We start from the raw sequence: 13,462 nt of genomic DNA on the forward strand, positions 1-13,462 counted from the left end.
GGGCCACAAAACCTGAAGAATCCCACCTTGGAAAGCTGGTAGCCAAGATTGTCTGACCAACAGTGACTGCCAAGGTGCAGCCTGGGAGACAGGTTGCCCACCTTCAAAGCTTGCAACAAGTCTACCGGGCCCTAGGAGAGTCATCAGAGTGCAGTTTGGTCACCCAAAAGGGACACTGGCCTCAGTTAAAGGGAACAACTGGTTCTCTGTAACCAGAAACCAATGGCAACTGTGTTTTGGCAGGACTTTAAGTGGATTTCAAGGGACATCGACCTCTGTGGCCAAAGTCACCCCACTGTGACTGTGGACTGAAGAGTACCACCAGGAAGACCCCCATCATTGGATCAGAATCATCAGCATCCTTTAGCATCTTCTGCATCCTTTATTTCTTGCATAAGAACCACTACATTGAAGTCCAAGGTGGTGTGCCCATAGAACCTGGAACTGGATTGGAGACTACTTTGACTACAAAGTAACTGCCCAGCCAAGCCTCATTGGCCCCTGTAACTTACTCTCCACCAGAGTTGGTTCTCCAAAGTGGGCCAGAATAGTAATTTACGACTTAACAAAACTTTCCAAAAGTTTTCTTGGTAACCGCTCTCTGGGGTAATTGCCAATGCTTATTTGCATTTTTAATGAAAAGCAGTAATTTATCACTTGGTTATTCATTAATGACTTTGGAACACTCTGGTTGATTTTGTTCATTTTGATGTATAAAATGTTTTTATTTATAAATTGGCGATGGATTTTTGTATTTATAATTTGGTGAACTGGTGTTGGATTTTCTTTGTGTCGTATTTCTTTTCTATTCTGCTGTTTTGGTACCAATGCCGCCCAGGGTTGAGCTAAGATTTTGCGAACGACCCAAACTGGCCCCATACTGGTTTATGAGTTTATTATGTGGTGAGGTCAGACAACCAGACCATATAATAAACCATATTTCTCAAACTATCCTTATTGAGAACCCTTTATTTGTCTCATAGCATTTATCCCAGGTTATATGTGGTGATTTGGGCAAACCCAGTTTTTTAAAATCTCTTATGGTAGCCAGGGCAAGAAATATATGCATCAGAAACCCACCCTAAATAAGGTTACAGTTCTGACACACAGACCCAGTGGTCCTCTGGCAGATGGTTCACTGGGTCCGGAGATTCGCTAACTCAGTGAAGCCACTCGAGCTGATGGAACAAGCTGAGACTCCAGCATTGAAACCTAAATGTTTGTTCACCTCTAAATGAAGCGAGAGAGTCGTGAGCTTGTGGGATGTTAAACACCTCTGTTTTACTGTAGCAGAGAGTCTTAGTGAGATTCTTAAAAGCCACTTTAGTGTTTATGAGGTGCTAGTCAATTACCTCCAGCAAAAAATGTAAGACATTCCTAACATAAACATCAGAAAATAAAGGATTCTTCAAAAACATTTTCAAACATTAATAGTTTATTGAATCTTGTGTTATTTATTAAAAATGAATGAGAAGCATATCTAGAAGGTACATGGTTCACCACTAAATATGGCTGCCATAATGTTTGCAAATTTGAATCAGAGCTCGCCTCCATCTCCATCATCCACACCCATGGAAGAACACGTTTTTCAGTCTCTCCTTGGTCTTCCTGACATCCTTTGGCACCCTGATGCATATAGGAATGAAGCTGTTGCAGCGATGGGCATTCTATAAACTTGCGGTTGCTTCTATCAGAGGTCTCATAGCAATGTGCCTGCCGTCAAGGAGAAACAAGGTCAACTACCAGTGGACCAAAAAAAAACCCTCAGACCTGAACTGCTGAACTATTGCTGCAAAGGTTACAGCAAGGATACAGAGTCATGTTAAAGTACCATCAAGATCTCACTCAGTGATGTAAACAGTAGTTACACCTGTGTTTGCACTACTGGTAAATGCGATTTGAGAGCGCTTGCTGCCTTTTTTTCACTTGATGTTAACAACAAGTGCCAACTTGGGTGAGAAAGTAAAAGTAACGTACACATGGTTGCAAAAACGTATGCAAGTGTTATCCTATTTTTTTCCACAAAGTATTAATAGGTGCAGAAACTATAAAATCACGTATTTACTTGTATAGAGACCCCTTCTGGTTAGCCAGGACTTTATGCAGCCTCCAGCGTAGATGCAGGAGGATTCTGAACCCCTTGGAGATGAGAGTTTTGATTTTGTTGTAGACCATGCTTACAGCATTTTGTATAAACCTGTTTGATTTTATTGGGATTCTGACTACTGCTGGTGGGGTGACAAAGAGAGGCAATTTAGAAAAGTGGTGGGAGATCTTGACCACTCAGCTAACCAAGGGCCAGATTTACAAGGCCCTAGTGCCACCAGAGTGTCACTTTTTGTGACTCTCCGGTGGCGCTGTGCAGTGCGCCAACTTTCCAAGGCGGTGCTAAGCCACTTTTTGTGCCTTAACGTCACCTTGTCAATATGGGCTCCTCTGATGCAGTTTTCTGTGTCAGAGTGGCATGCAATGAGTGTTGCTGTGGGCATTCAACCACAACACCCATTTATTTTGATGCTGCTCCAGATTTACAAGAAGGCGTAAATCTGTGACAGCGCCAAAAACTAGGGGTAGCATTAGCATGGCACAATGAGGAGGAATACTTTTAGTCCTCCTCGTTTTTTCTTTTTCCATAAGTGCTGCCTCCTGCAGCACACATAGAAAGAGCAAAAGGCCATGAATGATTGTGTCTTTACAGGAAGATGTCCCTTCCTGCACATAAACAATCACTCAAAAATGACGATTTGCTACTTCTATGTGTGCTGCAACACACATAGTAGGAGCAAAAGGCCATGAATGATTGTGTATTTACAGGAAGGTAACCCTTCCTGCAAATAAACAGTCATTCAAAAATATGATGATTTGGTACTTCTGTGTGCTGCATTCAGCTGCACACATAGAAGTGCCAAATTGCCATTGTAGGTTGTTTATGTGCAGGAAGGGACACCTTCCTGCACATAAACAATCCCCTCAACGCAGACACTCTTGCACTATGGTGCAAGGGTGCCTGCGTTGGCAGCTAAATTTAGCGCTGGAGCAGGTGGAAACACAGGGGTGCACCGTATTTTAGTAGATTCAGCAAATCCCTGCGTTTCTGAAGTGATGCATCACGGCGCTGCATATTGTGGCACAGCACCGCGCTGCGCCACTTTTTAGTAAATCTGGCCCTAAGTCCTATAAACCATATGTAACAGAAGAGTGACACTTTGTAATCTTTGATGACAGACTACTGTAGGATGGGAGATTTAGTATGGGTGATGAGCGTGGCACAGCTGTGGGTACAAGCATTTACATTTCTGAGTTTGAGATGGCCAGATAGTATAACCAAGCAGCCAGCAGCTTAGAACAGTTTTGGACATATATTACAGTCAAGCCAGTGATTTACAGTGCACTGGATGCGCATAACAAGAGCATAGCAAAGGCCTGTTCCTAAAGAGTCATATGAACATAATATTATGATGAATATTAAAAAGATGGTTTTAGCACATATGCATGCTTAGAGACAGGAGCACCAGCAGAGATGGAAGTTGTTTAGGCATTGTATACCTTCATGGTCCCGTGACTCATTTGTATAAGGCTACAGCTGTGACCATGATTAGTTTTTAATCTTATGATTGAGTACTATGTGCACACACTGGATTCTAACTAAACAATACCATGTAGGCCGTTGCCTTGATACTTCCAAAAGACTGCAATGTGGTCACTGTGCATCACAATAGTTATTGTGTAATTTGATGTGCCTTCTGTACAATGACATCGGTCTATGTAAACCAGGTGACTGCCACTTGGTGCTGTGCTGTCATTCACATGCCTTTGTACAGCAAAAGGCATGTTGTGTAGCCAAAATACAGTTTGCTGTTGGTCATTTTGTTTGGTGGGGCATAGGTAAAAGTGTGTGTCTTATTGTTAGCTTAGGAGCGGTGGAGGTTTTCCTAGCAGCAAGTAATACTCAGAAGGTAGATGAACATAATATGCAACAGAGGGTGTATCTTGAAAAAAAACACTTTTGACCTTCTGAAAGTCACACTTGAATGACCATAGTATGAGTAGCTGTAAGTAGACAGTTAAAGGGGTTGAAAAAGAAAACAGGATAGGCTCCCACTTCAGCTACTTAATCAAGCAGCATGTGGTGAATTATCAAATGGACTCTGATGATTCTGTCGAGTACCTTTAAGGTTCTGATATTTTGAGCTCAGCAGACTCTGGCCATGGATGACGTGTGAGTTGTGATGCAGTAGGCATTGTCTGTCTCAAGATGAGTTTATGGTTTTGTCTACCATGGTTTAAAAAAGTGTAGAAAATGTTTGGACGGATGGGACAGTAAACTGATGGTAGAGTTGGAGGCGGACATGTTTTCTAGTGTTTCATGGGGGGAAAATGATGTCTGTCTTGTAACTGTTTTGATATTTTGGCAGCAATGACGTCACTGGTTGCCCGTACACCACAGCAGTCTGTCAGTGCGAGATCTGTAAAAAAAACAACAGTCGCTTCCATGTTCTTTTGAGTTTTGTCACATATTTTGATTATTTAATGTGGAACAAGTTGTAAAGTACATGGCAGAATGCTTGAGATGTGTTAACTGGATGATAAATGCAGGTGATTGCCATGGTCAGGAATAAAACATTGCTTCAAAGGGAGGAAATGCATGAGCAGCGCATTCTCTGAGGCATGTATTGGGCTGAGGAAATTAAAAATAATGAAAATCAGGGTTAATACATTGTCTGTAATATAGACTATTATACTATACATGAAAGGTTATGTGTGGAGTTATATTGCTGACAACAACATACATATTGAAACCCTCTTCAGTATTTACCTACAGCTTTAGATTTATCCAATGAAATGGGAAGAGGATTTATTAAAATTGGCAGGTAGAAATAAACACAAAAAGAGGTTGAGGTCTCCGTTTTGGGAAAAATAGAACTTAGACCACATTTTAAGTGCTACACAATGGCACTTTAGAAGCAATGTCAGAGATGGGTATTCAATCAATTACTGCACAAGCGGTGTGGTGATTTGTCTGAAACCCCTTCTGTGAAAATGTTTTGCGATCAGAAATAAAGTGAGAAGATGATGTATCCTGCTAATCTATAGTAACCCCAGTCTAGTTTTTTTTTTTAAATCATCAGATATCACCTTTTCCAAGGCAGTGAACACTGTCCCTTTCATTGGTGTTGATAGGTTTGCAAGTAGCTGAGCATTTTCACATTGTGACAAGTACTTCAGTGCCAAATCAATTACGCTGTCCTGATAAAGACCAAAGCTGCCTGAGCCATTGAAATGATCATAGGCTCATCAAAATACCTTGTTCTATGTTTTATAATAAGTATTTGTTCGTAGACAGAGGTATGGTCCAACCTAATAGTTTAGCCTAAACCTTAAAAGACCTCCAAACTAAGTATAAAATGTTGTCAATAGATTCCTAAATTGGAGTGGTCGCCTATTAATTGATTTTATTGTTTCAGTTAGTTAAAACCAAAGCAATTATACGACTTACATGATAATGCATTATACTGCAATTAAAATCTCTTTACAAATAAACAATTTTTAAAGTGGGTTGTGCACACCAAGTTTACACTTTAGCTGTCCACAGACCTCCTGGGCTCTAGAGGCCAAAATGTGCTAGTGCTTGACTACGATTACCCATTCATCAATTGCCTGAAAGTTAAAAACAGTCAGAAAATGTATCTTAAGACTTCTAAAAGTTTGGACCAAACTAATATGCTTAGTTTACTTATCACCCCATCACTGTGGTTGCCTAGTGATAACACCACAGTGATGATCCAGAAATGGTCTTGCAGCAGTCCATAGCCAGGATTCCATTGGTCAGCCCCTGAAGCTGAAAGATGTGCTTTGACTACAGGAACAGAGAATCAGTCCAGTTCAGAGCAAAGTAAATAGCAAAACGTTGCACCTGCGAGCTGAACCTACAAGCCTTTTACTTGGGGGAGGTGACCCTCCGGCAAACATGAAGTTTGCCTCAACCTTTCTTTACAAAACTGTGGTGAAACATGGCAAACCGTGGTTACCTAAATCCAGGAGCAGCAGGAAGACCTAGTGACCCAGGCAGAGTACTAAAGGATAATTAGCAACTCTTTCAAACTTACCAAAATATCACTCAATTTCCATCAGACATAAGGTCCCAAGATAAGGTCTGACACAACCTATATTACAAAGAATAAAGCAAGAGCACTAAGTAGATTAACCTTGTTTATTAAAGCTTTACATCTAATGGGACAGCACAAGCAAGCTTCCATGCAGTATTACTGAGCTCTGTTGAGGGAGTCTTTACCTGCACAACATGTTCACAGCAGATGCTAAACAAGCAAAATAGTTCCTAACCCTATATTGAGAAATGCTATGACAGCTAACATTTACAAACATAGTAAATTATTTTTCATACAGGATTTTCAATTTAGACCCCACCTATGGCTTCCAAACAAACTCCTCCTCCCAAAGGGAGGAATATTTTACAATAAATACAGAGGGAACAATACATATTGATGTACATGAAAAGCCAATTTTCCTGTAAACAATGCATATGAAGCAATAAGCTTGTACTTCTCCACAGAAGTGAGATGCTGCAGTGTCGGAGATTAAAGTTGCACTGTCTTTTCCCGAAAACAGACTTGAAGAAAGAGGCTTAAGTGGAAAACAGAGGGGAGTTTCTGATTTCCTGGACAAGCTTAGTTCAGCAAATTAGTCCAACACTCGCACAATCCGTTTAGAATGAATATCATCATTCACCCAACTGTCTGAGCAGCTGAGAAACAATATTGGTAAGTTTGCCTATCCTGGTCTTTGCTGACTGGCCATCACCATCAAAAAATGATTCACCTTTCTAAGGCTGCTCTTATTTTCACACTCTAATTCAGCAAGTAAACAAGAGTGATTATGTAGTTAGCAGAGTGGTGCACAGCGTCAACTAAGGTTTTTCTGGTATGCACTTGGTAAGAGTGCTGAAGGTATTGCAGAGGAGAAGGAAGAACAAAGGAGCTGGTGAGTACATTTAAGCACTAAATAGAGCATTGGAAATGCAAATATATGCCACCCAACCCATATTCCTGTCCACAGCATCAGTATGGACAGAAATATTATCCATATGAAAGAAAATTTGTCAAGCTACTTGCTATGGAAGACCTTGTAGGAGAAGTTGTTAATGAAAACATGATCATCTAGGAAGTAAGTGCAGGTGGTATGTTGTCATGCAAAAAGGTGAAACTGGGCCTAATTTTTCCGTGGTTTCATGGACAATTACAGTGGCAGTGTTTTTGATGGCTGCCCTGTTTTGTCAGTCACCTGGAAGAAGCAATGCTGGGACATGGATGTGGGTGGGTTTTGCTACCAACATGTCCACCCTAAACGCAAGAGAAAATTAAATACTTTGGGAAAGTCCAACTGGAAAAAAACATACCTTACCATCTCCTTCTCTCAGTGCTTTCTAATCCTGGAATACCCAGTAATCCAAGTGATAAGCAAGGCCTAGATTAAAATAGGCAGTTTCTGTGAAGGTAAAGAATAGGGCAAATCAAAAAATCAAGGCCCATTCATACTCTCCAAATCCCCTGTGCTGTCTGGCCTGGATATGGTGAATCTAGTGTCAGAATTACTGTCCTTAAAAATGGCTCCCCTGCCTTGATCATTGTTCACTTAAGTCATCCATGCTTTGGGTCAATTAACTATTTTGTTATAGTTCAATGTTTTGATTGTGGTATTGCCTGTATGGAGATCATTCTAGGAAACATCACCTTGAAATGAAATAAATTACCTTGAACACTATAGCCTTTTAGCCTGCTTCTGGGGGTTCTACCAGTAATAAAGGCCCTAAACTTGAACTATAGGCCCTAGACAGAGACAAGGGCATATATGAGGGAGAGGGCATTTACCTACCAGTATAGCCCAAAGAAGAAGGCTATTAGAACATTCCACCAATTGAGGGTAGAATATTCTAAATTTAAAAAAGGAGAAACAGAAAGACAAACATGGGAACTTTGGAGCCGATGGATTATGCCAGCAATTATTAGCCCTGAGCCACTTCACTGTCTTCAATCGAGCTCCAAACATTAATGTTCTAAAATGACATAATATAGTTGTATGAATGCAGGGAAGGCTGAAAATGAAGCTCGAGCATGGTCTCCAATCACAAATATCAAGTAGATGCTTCATTGTCCTGTCAATCTTTATGAAAGACAATGTACTGATTTTCACTAGAAATCCATTCTGTAGTTTTCTGTGTCCTTTGTGCATGTGCTATACTTCCCAGATTTCAGACCTCAGTTGGCTTATACTGGGAAAGTGCTGGGGGAACTCAGTCACAGTTTTTAAAATATTCTTGCATCGTCAGCGTAAACAACGGACAGGAGGAAAGGGGTGTGCTGCTTTGGAGGAGGCAGGTCCCCCAGATATCAACGTTTACAGGAATGGTGAAACAACGCTACAGGTGAGACACATCTTATGAAACCCTGAAGAAAAAGAGAAGAGAAAGTGAGAGTTACTTGTATGCCTTATGAAAATATGATAACACTAAAGAAGGGCTCTGACTGCATCAAGATAACAGTCCAAGAAAACTAATGATATATGCATACTGATGGAATTACAGAGACAAAGGACGAGGTAGGAGATCGATGCGAGATGAACACAGTGTGACAGTGATATTTAGAGGAAAGGAATTTCTAAAAGTGAAGTGAATAAGAAAAGGTGAGCAGACTAATACACGGTGAAGGGTTAGAAAACGTGTACAAGAGGGAAGAAAAATCAGATTGGCAAAGACAAAGACTCCAATTAAGAGTGAGCTGGAAATATGTGCAAACATTCTGGGTGGTCAGAACTTCCAATACCACAGGGTACTTCTACACAAATCTCCTCCTATCATGAGCTAAAGCCCACGGATTAGGTAATAAAAGTGTGGACTTATCAGGGAGAATTTTGCAAAGAATTCCCAATTATATTAGGTTTAAATCACAGCCTGTAAATGTACACAATGAAACCTGTTCAGTGGGATGCAGGGGAGGGCTTGGGAGGGCGAAAGAGGGAGGATGAGGATGGTACCTGGAAGGGGGGAGAATAAAATATTCCTCCAATGCCTTGGAGTGGGTCAAGCACGGTGTGGGACTGGGCAGAAATGCACCTTTACCCGTTTCCCAGTGTGATTTTACCGGCTGGATTTTCTAACCAATACAAATAGTTGTGATGTTGCCGCACCAGAAATTCTGGGTATGGGTACACAGGCCCTCAATACGACCCTGGCAGGCAGGGGAGAAGTGGCGGTAATAACGCCAACAGGCAGGCAGAATAAAAATTGAATTATGACCATGGCAGTTACTGCCATGGTCATCCGCCACTTCTCCACTCCGACCGCCAGGGCGGTGACGACCGCTGCGCTGGAGACTTCGGTCTCCAGCCCGGCAGCCGTCAGCAGACCGCCGGCGGTATCAGGACCCTGCATACCCCCATAGATTTCGGGTGGTTTGGAACTGCCACAAAATCCATGGCGGTAGGCACTATCAGTGCCAGGGAAGTCATTCCCTGACACTGACAGGAGTCTCCTCCACCCCCTCCCCCGACGCCCCCCAAACCCCCTGCCATCCCGAATGGTAGCAGGACCCCCCTCCCCACCCCCAACATCAACATTCACCCCCCCCACCCCCAACATCAACATACACACACCCACTCCCCACCCCCACCCCCAACATCAACATATACCCCCCCACACGCACACATACACTACAACACATACCCGCACACATACAAACAGACATGCAAACAGACCAACACGCACACCTTTTCCAGGCACACAACACCCCCCTGCATGCATACACGCACTCACACACCCCCTCTACATACTCACATGCACACCCCCATGCACGCACACAACACACAACACCCCCACCCACCTCACCTAATGGACGATCACCTTACCTTGTCCGGTGATCCTCCGGGAGGGGACGGGATCCATGGGGGCTGCTCCACCGCCAGCTTCCCGTCACCAGAACACCGCCACACCAAATCCTGGGTTGGGATTCGGTGGGTGGTGTTCTGATGACGGGCGGTGGAGGTGGAGCAGCCTCCTCTTTCCCGCCGACCGCCAGTATGGCTGCTGGTGGCTCTCCGTCCGAAAAAGGACGGAGGGCTGCCAGCAGTCCTGATTCGCAGTGCGGAAAACCGCACTGCACTGGCGGTCTTCAGCACAGCGGTACCTCAGCAGTCTTGGAAAAAGACCGCTGAGGTTGAAATGAGGGCCATTGTCTCCCTTATAATTCTGTGATGTGGAACTCCACAAGGAATTCCATCTCCTGCAACTCATGATCCAGGCCAACATTAGAAAAGAAAAAGATAAAAGAAGATGTTGAGCGAGAGGGTATTAAAGAGGAAGCAAGTGTATAAAATAGAAATAGGTCCATATAGGGAAAGGTGAAAACAAAGATACAGAACAAGGATTAACATGTTAGCAAAAAAGGAAAAGACACTGAGTGAAGTCTGTGAAGTGGAATAGAAAGTGAAGGAAGAGTAAACATGGAATGAAGAGGGGTACAGGAGGATGGAGAGAGAAATGAGGACGTAAAAAAAGTTGATATGGGTAAGAAGGAACTATAAAGAGTGTGTGTAAAAAGAAGATGAATATGAAACATCAGAACAGCCCGAAGGATCAATGGCACAAGAGAAGAGCTATTCGGGCATTGGAGATGAAAACAAGAAAAAGAGAGTGTTGGAATAATAAAATGCAGGAAATTGAAGAGGACACAAGTGAAACCCGCCAATACACATTTAGGAAGATAGGAGAATTAATGGCATGAATGACATATGAAGGTTTGCAATTTAAATGCCCAAAAGGTCTCTCATGGCCCCTTCAATTTCCTAAGACTACCATCTGAATTACATTTAGCCTTCATCAGGATAAGCAAAACAAAGGCTTGCTAAATTCTTTCAAGAGTCCTCACTTAAGATAAAAAATAAACACAGACTGTTGTTGAGTCAAAATGGTCATCAAGACTTAAACAACAGTTTATAGTTTGAACTGGACATGTGCGTTTTTCCACATTCTTGTTTGTGCTAAGCGAGGCCGCTAGGGAGAATCTGTAATGCTAGCCTCCTAAAGGCGCTGGGCATTGTTATATACTTGTGGAGACACATTGGCATACTATATTAGATACTGTTCATCACAAGAAGGCTGAAGTAATATAACTACTATCAAGGTGATCATTAACATAAGGGATTCTTTACATGGATGTGACTGTATGGGGCACATTTTCAAGACCAAAGTGCCACAGTGGTGCTGTGTACTGCATTCTACAGCACACATAGAAAGAGCAAAAGGCCATTTATAATCGTTTATGTGCAGGAAGGTGTCCCTCCCCGCACATAAACAATCATTCCATAATGATGATTTGCTACTTCTATGTGTGCGCCATTGTAGATTGTTTATGTGCGGGAAGGGACGCCTTCCTGCACATAAACAATCATTCCTTTCAATGCAGACAGGGTGCCTGCGTTGGGGCTGGCATCTGAATTTAGCGCCAGTGCTAGGGTAAAACAGAGGTGTGCCATATTTTTGTAAATACGGCGTATTCCTGCATTTCAGAACTGACGCTGCAAGGCGCTGCCAAATTTGGCACATCGCCACTCTGTTTTTGGCATATGCCCTATGTGCGCCCCTTCCATTGTGACCAATTCTTCAGTCACATTAACTATCATATGCACTTGATTTCTCTTTTCTTAACTGTATATCCTTGCATTTGAAATTGCATTCACTTAAGTAGCTCACGTTACTTTACAACTCTTGAAATAAAATAATGTCAAACATCTTTTTGTGATTTTCAGGTTCAGCAATTTGCTTAAGTAATATATATTCATTTGAAACGCTACTGTTAGAAACGTTACCTGTTGTTTAGAAAAGACCACAGTCTTTCAGGTTCTCCTTTATGATAATGTCTGTAACGGCATCAAACACGAACTTGACGTTCTCTGTGTCGGTAGCACACGTCATGTGCGAGTAGATCTCCTTGATGTCTCGCCTCATGTTCAGCTCCAGGAACTGTTGCTTGATGTAGTTCCCAGCATCTTCATATGTGTTGGGTCCTGTGGGCAGACACATATTCAAGCATCAATGTTAGGAGGAGTGCACCACCATCACCTGATACAGGGGAGTATTGGAAGCATTCCTAGCCAATCCATGTATCATCAGAGAGCTCACCGTATATTCTGTACCCTCAGCTGCCGGAGCATCACTTTTTATGACGCTCTGGTGGTGCAGGCCTCTCAATCATATCTATGAGGCGACACAAAGCCACCTTGCGTGGCTTTGCATGGCCTCATAGATATGGAGTAAGGCAAGGCAGCGCCAACCGCTGTGTTGCCTTACTCTATGTCAAGGAGGCATAGCATGGGCTTTGCAGAGGGTTTTCCCATGCAACACCCATGGGTTTTGACACATTTCCAGATTTACAAGAATCTGCAAACCTGGGAATGCATCAAAACTGTGCTCCTCCCAAGTGTAGTCATAACAAGAAGAAATCACTTTGTTTCTCCTTGTCTTTTCCTCTTTCTATGGGTGCTGCATTCACCCGTAGAAAGAGGAAAACAACTCCATTGATTGTTTTTGTGCAGGAATGTGTGCCTTCTTGCCCAAAAACAATTGTGCCAACAACACAGATACCCTTGCTCGGCTGTATCAAGTAAATACGATGCATTCCTGCTCTTTCGATTTGGTATAGGGCAGCACAGCTAAAAGGCTTGTGGCGCTGCCCTAAGCCAAATGTTTGTAAATGAGGCCCTTAGCTTGTTCAAAGATGCTCAGATTCAGCTTTGGAGCTGAACTACCCATTGCATTTATGTACAGTTTCTCCAGATATAATAGAATTGGGCTAATGCATCTCTCTGGACTATTGTGCAGACCAAACAATATGTACCTCAATTATAATTTTGAAAATGTATATAGTACACCACTAACATCATTGTCTGCTGCTGAAATACATATTTTATTATGACCAAGTTATTGGTATTAGTTGCATTGACCTAGGAGGATAAATTGAAGAGTCAGGTTGAGCCACCACACCAGGATTTGAATAGTAAACCCGCAGGTTGGAGACTAGGAGACACGAGCTCACAGACATCAACACAGACATATACACACAGAGGCACATACAGAGGCACAGAAGCTTCCAACTAATTGCTCCACTTCAAAGGCTATTTAAATAGGAATATTACTAGGAGAATAGTAAATGAGTTGTATGGGTAGACCGGCATGGAATTAGATGTTAGGTGCAGTACATAAATGCTTGGCAAACGAAGTCAGAGATATGAATCACAAAACCCTAATTCCTCCCAGTCAGCCAATCGGTTCACAACCAGTCTTTGGATCAGCAGTTGCCGTTGATATCAAGAATCTTTGCATCACACCAGGCAATGCACCAAAATATGTACTTGAGGTATTAGTTGATTACGCCGTGTACCTCGATGGAGTCTC

At 42.5% G+C, this 13,462-nt stretch overlaps 1 protein-coding gene across 2 annotated transcripts in view; it reads right to left on the reverse strand.

Annotated features, from left to right (window-relative positions):
- Positions 1 to 1,413: 1,413 nt before the first annotated feature.
- The window catches only part of GNAT1 (G protein subunit alpha transducin 1), a 104,632-nt gene continuing 92,583 nt past the window's right edge, over positions 1,414 to 13,462 (reverse strand). Inside the window, exons 8-9 of one of the 2 annotated variants that reach the window (XM_069206824.1) lie at positions 11,878 to 12,075; positions 1,414 to 1,713 (exon numbers count right to left, since the gene is read on the reverse strand). In XM_069206824.1, the coding sequence (XP_069062925.1) occupies positions 11,885 to 12,075 (191 nt within the window). In that variant the 3' untranslated portion in view covers positions 1,414 to 1,713; positions 11,878 to 11,884. Of the gene's footprint in view, positions 1,714 to 6,197; positions 8,463 to 11,877; positions 12,076 to 13,462 lie in introns of those variants that run through there. The other variant, XM_069206823.1, reaches the window with a different exon arrangement.

The sequence above is a fragment of the Pleurodeles waltl genome, chromosome 9 (genome assembly GCF_031143425.1).
Source record: "Pleurodeles waltl isolate 20211129_DDA chromosome 9, aPleWal1.hap1.20221129, whole genome shotgun sequence".
Taxonomy (NCBI): Eukaryota; Metazoa; Chordata; class Amphibia; order Caudata; family Salamandridae; genus Pleurodeles; species Pleurodeles waltl.